Source organism: Scophthalmus maximus, chromosome 8, assembly GCF_022379125.1.
Source record: "Scophthalmus maximus strain ysfricsl-2021 chromosome 8, ASM2237912v1, whole genome shotgun sequence".
In the NCBI taxonomy this organism is placed as follows: Eukaryota; Metazoa; Chordata; class Actinopteri; order Pleuronectiformes; family Scophthalmidae; genus Scophthalmus; species Scophthalmus maximus.
Genome location: NC_061522.1, coordinates 16,521,059 through 16,539,657, shown reverse-complemented (window position 1 = coordinate 16,539,657; position 18,599 = coordinate 16,521,059). Strand labels below are relative to the sequence as shown.

The window sequence follows — 18,599 nt, the reverse complement described above, 5'->3', positions numbered from 1 at the left end:
GCACCAAATACTTTCATGTCTGTATCCGTTTATTCTGCTTATATTAAGGGAAATGATACACTAAAATTGTTTGTTATAATTGTAAAAGGATGTTAAATTCTTATTCTTTATACAAATATCTTATATTAATATTGCCATTTGCTTGTTGAGCGCTCAAGACTGCAGACTACAATGCCTCACAGTTTTACACAGACTTCTATTTTCTGGTATTGTTAATCAATGAGCCATATGATTCTTTTTCGACTGTGGTCGCCGACTCTTAATGGGGAATGTCTTGCAGAGCGACGCGATCCGCCCTCCTGCTTCCTGTCCTCTCCTAACCCGTGTCACCCTCCTCCCTCAGAGAACCACACGGGCCTGATGAATGGCAAAGACAACCACGGCGACGTGGATGAGGAGCTGTCCAAGCGCGTCAGCCAGCTGACCACCAGCGTGGAGAGCGTGGAAATCACGGTGCGCTCCGGGGAGAAAATCGAGGAGGCGCTGTCCCCCGAGAGCTCGCCCTCCAAGTCCCCCAACACCAAGAAGAAGAAGAAGTTCCGCACCCCGTCCTTCCTGAAGAAGAACAAAAAGAAAGAGAAGACAGAGGCCTGAGGATTGAAAGGAGCAGCCTCGTGTGTAGAAGAAGAAGGAGGGGCGGCAGCCACCGTTCATGTTAAATGTCTGTGTTTTTATTTGGTCTCTGTTTCCAATGTCCTTCTATGTTTTTAATTTTATTAGATTTGTTTTTTTAACAAAAGCTTTTATGTTCAAAAGGATTACAAAAAAAATTAATCGGTTTGTCACGTTGAAAGACAAGAGTGTTTGGGAAATTTTGGTTGGGCATATGTTAAAACCGCAGTAGAGGTGGGGCGTCTACACGCCCGATCCCCCGTGCAGTCCTCGAACAGGGCTCCCCGGGAGCCATTACGTGTCATTCGAGGCCGCTCAGATCCCGAAAAACTGGCTCCTCCGGAGTCGTCTCCCCGGGCTGACAAACGGAACTCGAAACCGCAACGCATACTTCTCTCTCCAAAGTCCAATTTCATGAAACGATTGGATCGCAACCCGAATGTTGTAAAACTGCACAAGTTGAAACTAAACCTCTCGCTGTTTTCCTCTTACTGTCGAGACGTTGGCATTCTGGTCGCCTGACTCTGCGTCGGGAACTGAGAGGCCCCACGAGACCTGAGGTCACACTGGAAAGGGTTTGCGTTGGTTAACTTGCCGCGAAGGGGAAGCTTCCCCTCCGCCCCCGCGTCACACTCGTCAGGCTTCCTCAGGCGCAGGCCTCCGACACGAACCTTCTCCTCCGGCCGATGGCGTCTGAGCTGCGGACGAGTCGATGGGTTGACGAACTGGACTAGGTTGTGAGGATGAAGGCTGATAGTCTATTACAGCTAAGTTGACATAATCTCAAAGAGCTGCCGGCCCATTGAATATATTTATGTAGCATTTTCATCTCTCCTCGTCATCTCAGTGTTTTTGCCAAACTAAATGGAGGAATGGGGAAAACGCTCTCATGTTAGTACAGCGTCACTGTTTGCGTCTAGTTTTGTCATCTCGTGAAATTTGAACTTTTTTTTTTTTTATTGAACACAATTTTGGTATTAGACGACTATGTTTTGTACTCATTTCTACGCTTTTCCAGAGAATGCAGATGTTACGCGTTGTTTTCTCTTTTTGCAAGAGCGGAATTTATATGGCTGACTTTGTTCTGTAGTGATGCCCGATTGCTCAAATTATATACACAGATCTACTATATAACATGAAAACTGGATATGTTGGCTATCGATTTTTAACGATGTATGTTTTATTTCATTGTGCTGCACTTTTCTCGTGGTATACAACACGTTTTAGTTGCAGGTGGGTTTCACCAGTGAAGGAGATTGTGAAGTATTTGGTCAAAGTTTAGCAAGTAGCAAGCAAGGCATGGTGTTGGAAAAGAAACAAACATAAAAACAAGTCAGGGGCCAGGAAGTCAGTCGTATGAAGACGGAGAGAAGAGTTAGCTCATTAGAAATGATCTCTACTTATAAGTAAAATCATAAAAAACAGGGAGTGATGCGCTGGAATACTGCATCAAACTATCTGCAGTCATTTGCTGAAATGAGAATCATGGGTCGTGGAGCAGTGACAGATTTGTTTGGCGTGTTTGTGTGTGTGTGTGTTTTCAAAGCCATATTGTAATTTTCTTCTAATTACGAGACAAGGGTTGCGATTCTCGTCCGCCTGCTCGGGCACGAAGGACCCTCACAAGACTTGTGTAAATCACCCCAGTGACTGCATCGCCCCCTCTCAGGCTTCCAAAAGCTCTATTTTCAGTAGCTTCGTTCACAGCAGCTACGCTTCCTTCGCTTGATTCGCCATTAACCTCCCACTGCAACTGTCAAATTCTAGGGAGGTCGTATGGAAACCCTCCCCTCGTGTAATCGCTCTTGTAAACACGACACGTGTTGTAACTGTCAGATGACCCGCAGTTGAACTCTGCAAAGCCAGAGTGTGATGGGTCGCCACACATCCTCCCCCCGCAGTTTAACCAGATTTACCAATATCCCGGTTAGCAATGTGAAGTATTGGATTTGGAGGGAGGGGTGGTCGGGCTGAGGGACACATCCTTAGCAATGTTAAACGACAGCGCTTGGCTCTGGGCGAAGGGCGGAGGTCGCACGACCGAGTGATGGAGAAGGGAGGTTGGGAGTTTGATATTGAAAGTGCGTTCATGTGTGTTGAGCAGAGGTGGGGCAGCACAACCTGACACTAACGCACCATATTTTGATCATGCAGACCTTTTCTTTCTTCTTTCACACCATCACTCCTGAAACGATTTTTTCATCCTCCATTTGTATCGCAGTACACTTTTCTTTTTTTTCTTTTAGTTTGCGGAGCACTAGGCTTTTTTTAATTAACCATTTCATGAGCAGATGTTGCTCCCAGATGAACTGAATGTGCATTGCATCCTTTTTACTTCCTCCTCCTCTGTTTCCGACCGTTTGCACCTTGCTTTACTAATGCCTCTATCCACCTTTTCTTTTTCTTCTGTTTAAAAAAAAAAGGAAAAAAAAAGAACGACTTTTGCTTTGGCATGCCAGAATGAGCCAAGCTACTTTGTGACCTGTGAAAATCCTCTATAAATGGTTATCTAATGGAGTTGCTTTTAGATGTATTGCTAATCAGTGTACATTCACAAATAAAACTGTATTTTAAGAAATGGAAGCTCATTTTTCATGTGTCTGCATGACAATCCACGTCATTCTTCAAGTTGTTTTTTTGGTTCAACATAATCCATACACACTCATTCTGCTTAATACCATTATCATGACTTGAGCATTTAAATGACAAACTGTCAGGCGATGAGCTTAATGCTGCATTTAACATGATAATTTTAATGTATTGTAGAACCAATGCTGGAATACAGTACTCAAGTGTAAATGTATTAGGAAAACGGTAACCGGTGCCTTTGGGGGGGGGGGGGTCTTTTTTTTCATGATATTGCGCATATTGCATATGTGATTCAATCAGGAAGCTGTGGTGCATTGATGGCAGTGATGACATAAATGCAAATGAGAATGTACAGTATAAGGCACTCTCCACTTGACGGAAATGTCAAGTGGAGAGTGAGCACAATGACTCTTTTGACACAAAAGTTTTGCATTGCTCTGTTTGAGCCAATTGTAACTATGGCCATAGGAAGTGGGGTTGGTCTCTGGAAAATATAGTCAAATATATGAGAAGATCTTTTTTCCAAAACACTGCATTTCCTTTTGGAAAATACATCACACATTACCACAATTTTTTCCTTCAATATCTTGAGGAAGATGGCCTTTTTGTTATTTGCGTAATATAAATGCAATGTCATTTTGTTTATCTGTGACCTCATGGTTAAAACGGTTTCCAAAGTTCTTCAAGGGGCCTGTTAGAAAGAGATGCTGAATTATGCTTTTCTCTAACTGTGGGTTCTTCCTTAATGAGTATTCTATATATTCTATAGTTTTAACTCTAAATACAATCTAACAATCTGTCAAGGAAAAAAATTACTCTGGCTCACCATTCATAGAAGAGTGCCAGGACTGGTAAAATGATTCATATGTTACAGTAACTTACATGATGACGTGCGTCTCCTCTGGGTCATATTCATACTCTTCTACTTCTTCTACTTCTACTTCAGATTGAATCGTTCACGTCCGTGCATGGCGCGTCACGTTATATATCGCTGCCGCAATGAATTGTGGGGCGTCTATATCTCCTTACTCTCACAGAGGAAGCTCCAGTGTACCCTATGCTAAAGGAGATAGGAAAGGAAGCACTGAAGCTCCTTTCTTCTTCATTAAGAGAATGCGAACAGCTCTTGTCATGGCTGCTCATCAAATTTCTTTGATTTCCCTATCGAGCCGCAAAAGGCTTCATGTAAATTCGTCACGCCATTGTTTTATTTAAACTTATACAATCTTTGAGCAGACTTGAATGTGTCAAATCAGTGGAGTTCGAGTTCAAATGGGCTTGAGTTGGGAGCCACTGCCTTGAACAATAGTCAGGTGTTGTAGTTTTTACCTGCAGCTGGTCACTTTACCGCCAAAGAACCTTCTTGACTCTATTTGTCGCTATCATGTTGGTAAAAACCAGAACACGGCTTGACGCAACATGGCTTCAACACGTGTTGCACAGCGAGCACGTACTGTGCACCAGAGTGTCCAGGCAACTGGGGGACCGATGTGCCTTGACTGCATTGATACCAGATACAAAACAATATATGCAACACGCACATCGTGACAGTCAGTGTGCTTGAATTCCGTGTGACATGTCTCTTTTTCTGGCCTTTGGCCTTTTTGTTTTGACAAAGAACTAAGAACTTTATTCTTATTTTCCCTCTCTTTTGCCCTTTTTCTGTGACCCTGCATAAAGTCATATATATATATATATATATATAATGCTAAGCTGCTGTAGATATGACTGGTAAATGTCCACTATCTGCCACGTCGCATCATGTTTCTTTTTAGATGAGATTATGAGTTTCAACAAAGTTATGATGCCTTTTCTCACCTTGGCCTGTTAGTTAAGTTGCTATCAGCAACATGCACATACCAGGGTTAAACAATACAATTTTGGATGGTTTGACACGTTAATGAATGCCTGAATAGTTGTAGAGAAAATAATCTTGATACCACGCCAAGTTAAAGGAACATCCGTATAGTGTTCTGAGGAGGAAAAAAAGAAAAACCTGTACTGGCCCCATTTATTTCATCCCTCTACCTCTGACTGTATCTAGAATCATTTCAGTTTTACCGTAGATTCCATGTATAGTACTTACAGCCCTGTAATCCTGTCCTGGCGTGATGTGTGATATCAATATGCAGCACTTTATGTGATATCAATATGCAGCACTTTATTTGGCAACGTTCCCGATATAAACAATAAAAGCTTATGAGTGATCCCGTGACTCTGTACTTTTTGTGTTTGTCATGACATTGGAGAGATGAGGGCTCACACCTCAACAACACTCCGTGTAATGTACATTTGTCTTATTTGTTCTTCAGGCGAGGACAATGCATGACATGAAACTTTTGTTCCCCTTGGGAAAAATTAGGTTTGGGATTGATGAAGCTTCATTTGTCATCATTCGGGCCAATACAGAATCTGTGCCCACTGAATTCTGATGACAGCTCCAGGGATTTTCAATGAATAGAGATGCTGCCTGTATAACCCATAAGGTGAACACATATCCACCTTCTTTCTGCATGCATGGGAAAGTCATGTCTTATTTACAGCGACCATTTGAGGACAGCGATATGAATGTGTTTGCATGTGTGTCAGTGAGTAAGACTTTTGGGCGGACCAGTCAAATGAGGAGGATTTGATTTGAAATCCCTCTTGTAGTATGTACATGGCCCAAATATTCTGTTTCACTGGGAAATACACGCAACAGACGCTGATGCGTTAACTTTTATTTCATGAGGATCAAAGTTAGTGGTACGGTGGCACAATCTGTTAAAGATTGGCCAACACGGATAACTGTGATGGGTCAGGTGAATGAATCATGACTGAATTGTCTTCTGTTTGTCTTGCAGGTTACATGCACACAAAAAAGAATCGTCAGATTCAATTTGGGCTCTCGTGCAATGTATTACTCTTCCCTTTCAGCAGAAAAGAAGGATGTAAGACACTGTAAGTGGAAACACATATTCATTAGTATCATTGTGTTACATCGTAACACCGTCAGTTCTATCGATTCGGCAAAACAAATGAAGTTGATCATTGAGCGTTTAGTCAAAAAACAGAAGGCGTCTTACGGCCGATTTGACTGCAACTCTTCACATTGACCACAGAGCGACACAGATACACGCGCTCATACGTTATACACAGATCCGTCCCATCGCATCATGTCCAGCACAATTAAGGAGGTGAGGAGGGGTGTCTCCTCTCCTCTCCTCTCCAGACAGCACCACACTGTGAGTGTCAAAACAATGAGCCTACTCGTGTCCAGATGGATGCTCTGCTAGGGGAGTGCGGGAACCATGATAGGCCTCTTTTTTTGGGGGGGGTAAACACACACACACACACACACACACACACACATGCAGAATCCTTGCCCCACCCCAACACAGCCGGCGGAACACCCCACTACCCTGCGGCTTCACGGCTCCTAGAGACTGCAGTGCTGCCCAGATGCCACTGGGATGAATTAGGGACTGATAAACAACATAAGGGGTCAGTTAGATCTGAGCCCGACTGCACGCCCCATGGGACCAACACACACACACACACACACACACACACACACACACACACACACACACACACATACAACAAGCTGGTGCTGGTACACTGCCTTCATCCAAAATACCTCATGTGAGAGAGATGAGGGGTGAAGAAATGAATGAGGGCCAGACCACAAAATGCTGTCTGCCCTTCAACTTAAAGTCCTCAGTTACTTATCAACGGAAATATTGTTCACTCAGAGTGAACGCTTTTATCCAACATGCAGCACAATGCGTACAGGATGGACTGGCATTCTCAGATAAACTCTTAACACGTTTGATTTTTGAATTGAATAAACAGAAGTTAGTTATTTCTCAACCCCCTGGCAAACTATTTACCCTCATTTCACAGTCATTATTCTAATGTAATCCCACCATCTGCTGACTCCAGCTTCAGAAGTCCTGTCACAGAGTTAAACTGACAAAGTATAAAGTAACCCATGACCTTGAATTACCTCTCTCTGCATGCACACACTCGCTGCAATATTAAAAGGTCCCAGCGGCCTGTAAGCAACAGAACAATTGAAGTCATTGGCTTTGTCGGCTTGACTCTATAATGGTCTCCTTATAACACTGTCCTCCATCACAGAGGAGGTGGGAAAAGTGCAGTGTGTGTGTGTGTGTGTGTGTCTGTGTGTGTGTGTGTGTGTGTGTGTGTGTGTGTGTGTGTGTGTTATTTCGTGGCGTCACTGTTATTGATCAACTGCTCCATCAAATCCTTGAAGATGCATTGAGTTCATTTGGTGCTATGGGGCAGTGAGGATCTAACTTATTACCCTTTAATCTTTAATTCCTTGAAGGCTGTTGGACAGAGATTACAAATGTTGTCTGGGGGAAACCGAGACAAGGAAGTATGCTGGGCAGCTTTATCTCAGTGTTTTATCATTCCCTCTCCCAGTATGTAGCCCAGTGCCATTTTTTAAGCATTGACACTGAAGGGCAGAGGGACACAGTGGAGTCCTCAACCACGGTCTGATGATTGATACATCAGTGGTCTGGGGAAGTCAGACTCTAACATTCAGACTGAGCTACGCGATGGAGAAAAAAGAACTCATTTTGTATCGAACTGACTGACATATCTCCTGTCAACAAGTTGGCTACAGCAGACCCTTTCTCACACATGAGCAGATTACTGGTTTCTGACTTGCTGATACGATTTAGTTCAATGAACAACGTTCTTGCCTGGTGAAAATCAAAGGAGATCCGTTTTCATGCGTTTCATGTCTGATGATTTTACCCAATATGTGACTGAGCATGTGCCGTCCTTCAGCATGCAAAGATGTTCAGCTTCAGTACTGAACAGAGGTTACCATAAAACATTGCTCAGAATTAATTTCAATCACTCAAACTGCCTCCAGTAGGCCTACGCATGTAAAGCAAGTTAAAACAAGATATACTTATTCATCCCTCAATAAGGACTGTGCACAGAATGTGTCCTTAAAAATATAGAAGTTTGTTGTCATAAGCTGGCACAGTCTTGACAGCAGACACCGTCCACTATCTATCACTATGGGAGAAACCAACAGGACAGAAAAACATGAATGCATGAAACACTCTGCTTGTACAGAGTAGAAAGATGTACAACATAAGACATCAGAAATACAGTGTTCAACCAAGGACTTCAATTTAACAATACTACAAAGTAAGAGGAACTTCATTATATTGTGCAGTTAACCCACATTACGGAGCCGCACTGTGTAGCCTGTCGACAGTGATGGACATGAAGGATCTCCCGCTGATTTCGGCTCTGGAATCAGAGGGAAACCTGATTTGCACTCTCACAATTGAGAGATCCATGTGACAAGTGCAGCAACTGCTGAGAGGAGCTAGTAGCATGGATTGCCTTCGGCCACAGGGTTATTAGTTTCCCTCGCTATTGACTCCCTGCTATGGGTCATATATAGGCCACTCTGTCATATGCTCCTCCCAGTGTACAATGAGACACGTATCCTTTTGCTATTGGAAATCCAATCCTCCATTGGAGATCAATAGCATCCCATTTCCTCCTCACTCGTCAAGGATTCAACATAGTGTGGACTGGACTTCTGCTCAGTGAATGCAGGATTTATTTGAGACCAATCCGTACAGATACAGACACAGGGTATAATTCTTACAATATGTGTAATTTAAAACTGTAGGTGGGTTAAGTTGCGTATGTTGTTTGAGCCATTATGCTCTGACGCACACATCGCCGTGTCACCTAAATCCACCTGACATGATCGTCTGGTAATATTGCAATAAACTGTTTGAGGGATCAATGTTGTTTCACAGAGGGCATGACGGAAGTGTGCTTTAGTGCATCCTCGGCAGAAAAAAGGAGAACTATGGCCATTCATTTTGATCTATGGTCTCTTGTTAACCCCAGCGCGCGCGCACACACACACACACACACACACACACACACACACACACACACACACTCACACACACACACACACACACACACACTCACACACACACACACACACACACACACACACACACACACACACACTCACTCACACACTCACACACACACACACACACACACACACACACACACACACTCACTCACACACACACACACACACACACTCACACACACACACACACACACACACACTCACTCACACGCTGCCCTTTGACCTCCTTATCAGCAGAAACCAGGGATACAGAAAGGAAGAGACAGAGAAGGGCCCGAAGTGTGTTGTCTCTGAGCTGGGTTCGGCGCTGCATTACACCATTTTGTCATGGAGGTTTAAATTGACGGGATGAACTGCCAAGAACATTCTGGGCTAAACCGGTCCAGACCCCGGGGACGGACTGAAGGGGGATGAAGGAGACTAGACTGTGCAGGCTTTGACTGCCCTTGGGACGTCTCCACATGGGGAAATTGAACTGAGTAGGACTGGATTGGTCAAAAATTGTCTGGACCAAGCTCGTCTAAAATTAGTGTGATCATGTATTTCATTACAATGTCTCTCACTAACTTTGCCCTCAAACCTGTTGTGTGCAGCTCCACCTTTGCTAAAGCAGAGAAAAGGCTGCCGCTTCGCAGTAACTGTATAAGTGAGAGGAGGACACGCAGCGCTGCAGAAAGAGGAGGAGCACATTCAACGTCACACTCCACAAACACAAGTGAAAGTCTCTATCAAACACTGGTGAGCACAGCTGACCATAGTGACTGTATACTGTAACTTCCAGGATCAACACAAACCTTCAGCTCCGTCACTTCACACCACCTCTGGTGAAGTGAGTCACTCGTCAAACCGTCTCTCTGAGTCGCCTCTCATGACTTTGTGACTTGTTGCTGAAAGGTTGTCTTTTTTGTCTGTCCTGATTGTGTTCCTGCTGACTAATCACTCAGTCGTATAACATTCTATTTCCTCAAGCGTTTCACATTTAAAAGCTTTCTGCTTGTGAACCGGTGGGAGGGAACAATGTGTTCACGTTGGCAGAACTAGAACGTCACTCAGTTGAGTTCATACTTCCGCCGCGGCCCAGCGGTCATCTTATCAAACCACATTTAAAGATCCTACAATTATTCTATGGGGACAATGTTAAACAAAGAGATTTTTTTAGAATCCTCGATCCGCCCCTTTGTCCAGAGCCATACCAACATTTAATGGATTCTATCTTGGTCCATGTTTCTTCTTTCCACCAAGTGTACTGGAAAACATAACCTCCCTGTTGGAAGTATAAAAAAAGACCAAATGTGATTTAAAATGGAGCAAGAGTTGTTTAAGATAAAGATGATCTCTTTTCATTTGAGACATTATATGTGCAGGGATGTCTTCTGCACACTGCCCGCTGACTGAAGATCAGTTTCTGTGCTCCATCTGTCTGGATGTGTTCACTGATCCGGTCTCGACACAACTTCTGCAACGACTGCATCACTGAACACTGGACTGTGAGCGACACGTGTCCCATGCGTGAGGAGCTTTTCTACACTAGACCTCAGTTGCGGGTCAACACTTTCATCTCTGAGATGGTTGCTCAGTTCAGACATGAGGCTCGACAGAAGACCAGCAGCAGCAGCAGCTCAGAGCAACGGGCCTGTGACGCCTGCACTGGAACCAAACTGAGGGCCCTGAAGTCCTGCCTGGTGAGTCTGGCCTCGTACTGTGAGACCCACCTGGGGCCTCACCTTAGGGCCCCGCGTCTGAAAAGACATCGGCTGATCGACCCGGTGGACAGCCTGGAAGACAGAGTGTGTATGAGGCACGAAAAAAACCCCTGGAGCCGTTCTGTAAGACAGACCAGAACCTGTGTCTGCACGCTCTGCCCTGTCTCAGGTCACGAGACACACGATGTTGTTCCTCTGAGAGAAGAATGTGAAAGGAAGAAGGTAGAGTTGGAGGCGACGGAGGCTGGAAGCCAGCAGATGCTCCAGAAGAGACGGCTCAGGATTCAGGAGGTCAAACGCTCGGTGAAGATCAGTGAAGACGAAGCAGAAGGCGTTCAGGTCATCGCTGCTCTGAAGGAGTCTGTTGACAGAGGCCTGAACGAGCTCATCAAGGAGATCGAAGACAAGCAGGCGACAACGGAGAACCCGGCGGAGGACTCCATCACAGAGCTGGAGCGGCAAATCTCTGAGCTGACGACGAGAGGCACTGAGGTGGAGCAGCTCTCACTCTCTGAAGACCACCTCCTCTTCCTCCGGAGCCTCCCGTCCCCGCAGGCGGCTCCACCCACCAAGGACTGGACGCAGGTCCGGGTGCGTCCACCGTCACATGAGGGGACTGTGGTGAGAGCAGCGTCTGAGCTGGAGGAGACGCTCAGCAGAGAGGTGAAGAAGCTAAAAGACCCAGACTTAGGAGGACTTAGGAGTCGCCAGTGAGTCGATCGAGAGGAAGGGGAAGCTTCACCTGAGCCCTGAATTTGGTTACTGGGCGATATGGTTGAGAAATGGAAATGAATACGCAGCTCTTTGTGGCCCTGGTGTACGTCTCTCCCTGAGGTCTCAGCCTGAGGGGGTGGGCGTGTTTGTGGACTACGAGCAGGGTCTGGTCTCCCTCCGTGACGCAGACGCTGCAGCTCACACCTACTCCTACACCTGCCGCTGCTTCACTGAGAAACTCCACCCGTACTTCTGTCCCAGTAATAATGAAGGTGGTGAAAACTCTGCCCCTCTGATCATATGTCCTGTCAATCAAGCTGGATGGACTAATAACTTTAGTTATACCTCCGCGAAGGAGCTTTTGTGTTCACCTCTATTCGTTTCGGGGGAGGGGTTTGTCGGCAGGATTTATAACTATTGAACGGATTCGCAGTCAACTTGGTGGAAGGAACATGCACCAAGAAAGAACCGATTCAATTTTGGTGTGGATCGGGACAGTGGGGCGGATCCAGGAATTAGTTTTGTTTAAATCTCTTTCTTTAACATTGTCTGATAGAACATTTTTTTAAACATTTTCTCTGATTCCCCACATATTCAGCTGAATTTAATGACTGTTGTTGTTGGTGGAGGTCTGGTGTCCTACTGAGAGATCTTCTTGGTAATTATGGACTTATTTGATTGATGTGCAGCCATCTTGTTTCTTGACTCAACCAGAAGCCATGGTTACATAAGAGTGTGTAAATATTAAATTTGTCGCTTGCTTGAATTGATGGTCCACATTCTTTCTTGCAGCAATTACATTCTGTGATTACCTTCTGTATAAAGTGGTAGTGGTAACACCAGCCTAAGGACATTAAAATGCAAATTAAAAGAATAGAATACATACACAAAGACAGGATAGGGGGCTGGTGTGTCATGATCACTGTTTAAGGTTCAGCCAAAGGCAGTGCAGAGCATAAAGGTTTTCAAGTTTTGCAGTGCACAGTTCACTAAAATGAGTCGGGGTAACGGCAAGTTTGATGAAGACACAACCTGGGTTTATTTAACTATAATATACCAGACACTGATGCCCTAGTGCCTCTAATGCTGCCTCTTTAACCAGGAACTTCTTAAAATGATGAACTTAAGCAAAATGTAAAACGCTGAAGGCTTCAGGTGGACACAATGATAAGGCAAGGCAGAATTTCAAACCATCCCTGCCGCAGGGGGTTCGTGTTGAGAGAGGGGTACGTTACACTGACTGGAGTGAAACACCCTTTTCCCTTGACCACCAGGAATTTCAGCAATTGTCCGTCTCCTGCTGGACAAATACTGCGCACATGTGTGGCGGGTGCATATATATCACCGCTGTGCTAAATGCAAGGGTCACGAGGCATCCTGAAAAGAGGGTGACGTACATGTTCGCTGACAATGACTTAATAGAGACACTGTATCGTTTTCTTTTTTCCCTCCTTCCCTTCCCTTTTTTGTTCCATCCTCTATCTGCCACACCCCATATGAGAAAGGCGGTGGGGGAGGAGACAGCTAAGACAGATGCCTAACTCCCCTGCCAAAGGGGTGCATCTGCCATAAAGGGGGTCAGTAAGGTACAACCAGGCTACTGTGAGTTGTGTCTTGTGGGCTGATCCTCCTCTTTTGTGTCAGCCACTATCTCGACAATGGAACGCTAATGGGAGGCTTAGATTTCCCCAAGTGACACTGATTAATGGCTGAGAACGCAGGGAGATCCCTCGCTCCCTTATCAGTACAAGCCCATGCTGATCCAGCCTTGAAGTACGAACAGAAGTGTGCCTTTGAAGGAATGTTCCGACTTCCAGTTAGAAGTTCAATGAAGTTTCTTTAAAGTGAAGAAAGAATATCCTCAGATCCGTCTTCAGCAGCATCACCTGTTATTTATTCTTTTCCCCTCTGGCATGTTGCGGGAGCACAAGCCGTAACACAACATGCTTTTCATTTTTGATTTCAATCTCTTTTTCAAGAGGGTAGACTCATTGAGAATGGTTTCTCTTTTTCACAGGGCGGACAGGTGTAACACAACCAAGACGCAACTAATAGAAGCAAGAGAGACAAAAATTTGAACTGGGGGACAATCCGAGTCACTGGTGGAGCTGGAGAATGCCGTGCACTTGGTCCGGTCTGCATTTGAAACTCACTGGGCCGTGACTAAGAAGTGTTAATTGGAAAGCATCAAAGGCAGATGAAGATAAATTACAGTCTTGGCTGGGGCATGTACAATCGTGTCATCTGACAAAAAGAAAAGAAAGAATATTGACGTACATGAGCGGGAAGAATGATATTATTTATGAATAATTTATATAGTAATGGAGGAAGAATATCCGCCTGTGGCACCTATTTCTGCCCATAAGAGGGCTTGACTGGGCACTGTTGGCAACAACACCAACATATCTAAACTTTGTGAAGTTATTGAGGCAGACATGTTGGAAAACAACTGCCAGTTTAAACATCCAGCAGACCTGGACCTCCTTTTAGCTCGAGCTTGGTCTCCACCAACTCCTGAGGTCCAGATGATGCTCCGAAGGAGACACAGGGAATGTTACACTCGGCCCACTGGCTCGTCAAAAACAAAAAGCAGTTTAGTTTCGGGTCATAAAACTGAAGCACTGTGATGAAAGACACTCAAAATCTGAGTTGGTTTTGCGACATCAAGTAACACCACATCTTTTAATATAAAGGTACTGATTAGTTTCATAACGTTTAGCTCGTTCTTTAACCTCTTTAAAGCCACTTGGGAGTGGAAGAACTCCCTGATCGGAGGTCCTATTTGACATATTGTCTCAAGAGATTATATTATTATATTATATAATCGACAAAGGGCAACAGTAGCTTTCATGTTCCCAGCCCATACTGTAAGGACACTATTGTAGCTCTGTACTTGTCTCATTAATTGAAATTGTGTTGTCTTTAGCTGCAAAATGTTCAACTTTTTTCACCAGCCAGTTGCTAATTAGTTTGTCTGTCTTATGCTTCTGAGTGGGGAGGGTGCAGCTGCCATAGCACGTTATTTTTTTTTGCTGGAGCAGTTGTCTACTGGGTGACTGGGAACAAAGTTCTTTTGCACCTTAGTTAAAATGTGGAATGATATAAATGCTAGACAAATTCGGAAAAAGACAGGGAAATGCAGCTGTCTCAAATATTATTTGCAAAATCAGGAATTAATTGCTTGACATATAATTGATGTCAGGCCATCCCATTGAGTGGATTGTTACTCTGAATTATTTGCATGTAGTGGTAAGCTGTGTTTCATTCCACAATGTATTTGTCATATTGGAACCAGCAAATAAAAAGAGAAAAAACGTTTAAAAAAAAGCTGTATGAATGAGCAGCGGAGACATACTGTGTGAGTCTCATAATGCTATTCATTTTCAGCACTCGAGATGTGTGTTATGTACACACAGACTCCGTATCGTCCCCCTGGGAGCCGCCAATCGTTTTGTCTGGCCTGGATCCCTCTTTTGTCTCTCTCCTTCTTTCTCTCTCTCCCCACTCCTGCCTCCTTATCCCCTCCCACCCCGTGGTCCCAGAACCTGATATTAAAAAGGGATTACCCCAAAAAACAACATGGGTTATTTCCTGCCGTCCTGAGAACTATCCCCCTGTCGCGAAGTCTCCCAAACCTCTCTCTCCCTCTCCGTCTCGCCCCATCTTCCCTTTGCCCACCAGCAGACGAATGAAGGGGACGACAACAGTGGGGGATGGTGAGGTGAGGGCTGTGTGTGTGTGTGTGGGGGGGGGGGGTATAAGTCTATTTCCTTCTGTCTGCCTCTCTTGCTCTCCCCACAGTACGCCAGCAGAGATTTGGAGGGCAACAACAGTGGGGAATTTTGAAGGGAGGAGAGACAGAAGTGTGACTCCCCAGTGACCATCTCTGGGAGAGGTGGACGGAGGGGATGGAGGGCAAAGGGGAGAGAAGGTGCAGCGCTCGGACGAGACATGTGAGATGTGGAGAAGAGCTGGAGGACTGTGGGGGGCGGGGGGGGGAGTATGGATCAGGATAAACTTTCTGCTTGGCTCTTTTTTCGTGCTTTTGAGGAAATTGAGCTCATGCTTGTGCGAGGGAGGCACTGGAAGAGGCCGTGATATAGAAATAGCAACGATGGGTCCGGGGGGAAAAGACAAGCACAATCAAAAGGGAGTTTCAATTTTTTCTGCACTTTAGATACATCAGTCTGAAGATGGAGACAGTCGTCCAATGACAAATATAGATAGTAGTAATTTGAGAAGTTAACCGAAACGTGTCTTTTTTGACAGCCGAACAAAAATGAAAATGATTGCCTCCGAATCAATCTTCCTCCCCACTACATTTGCATGTATATTGTACACACTGATCTTGAGCTGATGTGCGGAGACTCATGATGCAAGAAATATACAGGCTGAGAATATAATATGTCATAGAATAAATATAACAATATGAGAATACAAAGATGCGGAATGTGGGTCGTGTTTTTAGTTAGACAGCAAAATATACACTATAATGAAAAATGAGACCTTGAGGTAAGAGATTCAATATTATTGTCCAAAGATGTTCTGTTGGAATAATATGTGTAACATCCATTGTTCATCATACATCATAAAAACAGGGTGGAAAAATAACGATATTAATCACATTTGCTGGCAGAATTTGCCCAATTTCATGGTGCCCGCAGGGGAAATCATCTTCATTTGCTGATGAGACCAAAACCCCTTTCACGCGAAAACGCTGTGTTTGATCTGGGATCACGCACAGGATCCCGACCCGTGTCTGTTTGTCCTTTCACACCAGAGCCGAGCGGTTTGTTAACCCACATCAAACACAGGTGTGGAGCAGGGTCGCGGGTCAGTCTCGATGTTGACCCATTCGCGCCAGCGTCACACAGCCCGGGTCACTGCCGGGGCCTGAAGTGACTGACCTGGAGTGACTGACTTGACAGTTTTTAGTCAAACAGCTCCGAGGTAAGCTGCAGTAAAGACACTGATCCTGTGGTGGCTGACTTTGAGTTTGCATTTCCATTGAAAGGTTTCTGTTTTACCTGTTTACACTCTGTACCCTTCTTGCCTTTAGATAGTAAAATATCATTCTCTTGTTTAATGTCCGCGAATTCATAATATTTTACATGTGGTCATTTTTATTTAGTTGTTTTTTTTTCATCTAAAGTCCTTGGTCCAATGTTGAGAATTTACCACTACAACTACAGCAGTACTTGTTATGCTATAACAATGCACTGCAGTGATTTTTCACTGTCAGATTGTGGAACTTAACTTCTTAAAAGTCATTTTCTACACCGTCCTGCTTCACATTTGTAAAAAGTTACGCAAATTCACATAACATCAGAGTGATTTAAATACAACTAGTTACAGGGCTGTTCCCCTGCTTTGACTGTGGCTGGGGATGGAGGGAGTGGACCGTCAAATGGGGCGGAGAGAGCGAGGCGAGGAGTAGTTGTTGATTCATCCTCTATCTGTCATGTTTTTACTCTCTCATCCGTGCTTTTCAGGAGTCACACTGACCTCCATTCACAAGATACTAACAAGGGCCCCTAGCCTACGCACTGTAACGCTACACTCTGGGACTCCACACACACACACACACACACACACACACACTGTACAACTGCAAAACAAAACTTGCATTTTTCTCCCTCATTCCAATTACACACAGTGTTTTCATGCTCACTGCCTTGACAACAATCTGTCCTTTATCCCTCTCACTCCACAAAGCAATGCACACACGTACTCAAACAAACGCGCGCACACACACACACACACACACACACACACACACACACACCACACATACTGAACAGTACATACTCAGAATTGCAAACAATCCTCATCTGGGTGTACATATTCATAAATGTTTAATATGTATGTGCATGTCCTGCTCTCGCCTCAGCAGGAACTGGTTTATACAAGCCTCACACACACACACACACACACACACACACACACACACACACACACGCACAGTACACTGATGCCCATAGGCACACACTTGCACAATACAATACAATACAATACTTCAACTGGCAAACAATATTCTCCTGCCTTTTCAGTCTTTATTACACTCGCAAACACCCCCCCCCCCCCCCCCCCCCCCCCCCCTTCTTCTTCTTCCATTAACACATACAACTAATATACTTTCTGTACAGTGTATGGGTCAGCTGCTAGAGTGCCTACATACACCCTACTGCCCATTATAATGCACACATTGTGGACAAATCCCCCTGGATCAGGAGTGGGCTGACAAGCGCCTCACTGTGCCCGAGGTCCCTCCAGATAAGCCATTGTAAGCCTTTCAGTATCACAATATAGGCTCCCCCTTCTACAAGACAGGATATGGGTCATTGGGTCAAAGGGACTAAGTGCTGTGTATTACATCGGAATTATGAATGTGCATCCCCTCTCCTCTTCCCCGTCTACCACAGATAATCACCTGCAGATTATCCCTCATCGAATGCTGCCCTTAATCAAACTCCGCTTAGAGAAAGTCGACAGTGCATGTCGACATGTTTTCGGTGCAGGCTGAACATGAGCGGGATTGGCTCACCGCTAATCAGGCGAGTTGGAACAGTTTGACCGTGTTGTCCCCGCGGACCTGAGGGATCCTCCGCAGCGAGAACAGGCTATCTGAAGTGGGTTAGAGTGACCAGACATGTTAAGGAGGGATGACTGTGACATGAACATGAGCACCAAAATAATCATATCATAAATATTTGAGACAGGTGTAAAGAACTGATCATTGTGGTTTACTGTCTTTTCTTTTATCATATTTCTGCCTATTTTCTCCGTCACGATCGTTGCGTCCTCCTTCTCTGTCTGTTTGCGTCCGTCTGATGTTGCCCTTTGTTGATGCTGCTTGTTTGTGGCAAACCATACTTTTTGAGTTTTTACCCAATACGTGTTCAATTATTGACATATTAAATGATCTGGCATTTTTTTTAAATGAACATTTATACATTTTGATTGTTAGTCTTATTTTCTGAGGGTTTAGTAGGAGTCCAGTGCAGCTAAGCTAAGCAGACCATATCATTTTGATGAAAAAAAAAAGT

The 18,599-nt window shown here is 44.6% G+C and overlaps 1 protein-coding gene and 1 pseudogene across 13 annotated transcripts in view; both read left to right on the top strand.

Annotated features, from left to right (window-relative positions):
• The window catches only part of add3a (adducin 3 (gamma) a), a 94,838-nt gene extending 91,648 nt beyond the window's left edge, over positions 1-3,190 (top strand). For all 13 annotated transcript variants that reach the window (XM_047334168.1, XM_047334165.1, XM_047334166.1 and 10 more), the window contains one exon: positions 344-3,190. In XM_047334168.1, coding sequence (XP_047190124.1) covers positions 344-594 — 251 coding nt within the window. In that variant the 3' untranslated portion in view covers positions 595-3,190. The remainder of the gene's footprint in view (positions 1-343) is intronic.
• A 6,228-nt stretch (positions 3,191-9,418) lies between these two features.
• Positions 9,419-12,303, top strand: LOC118313236 (annotated as a pseudogene).
• Positions 12,304-18,599: the final 6,296 nt, after the last annotated feature.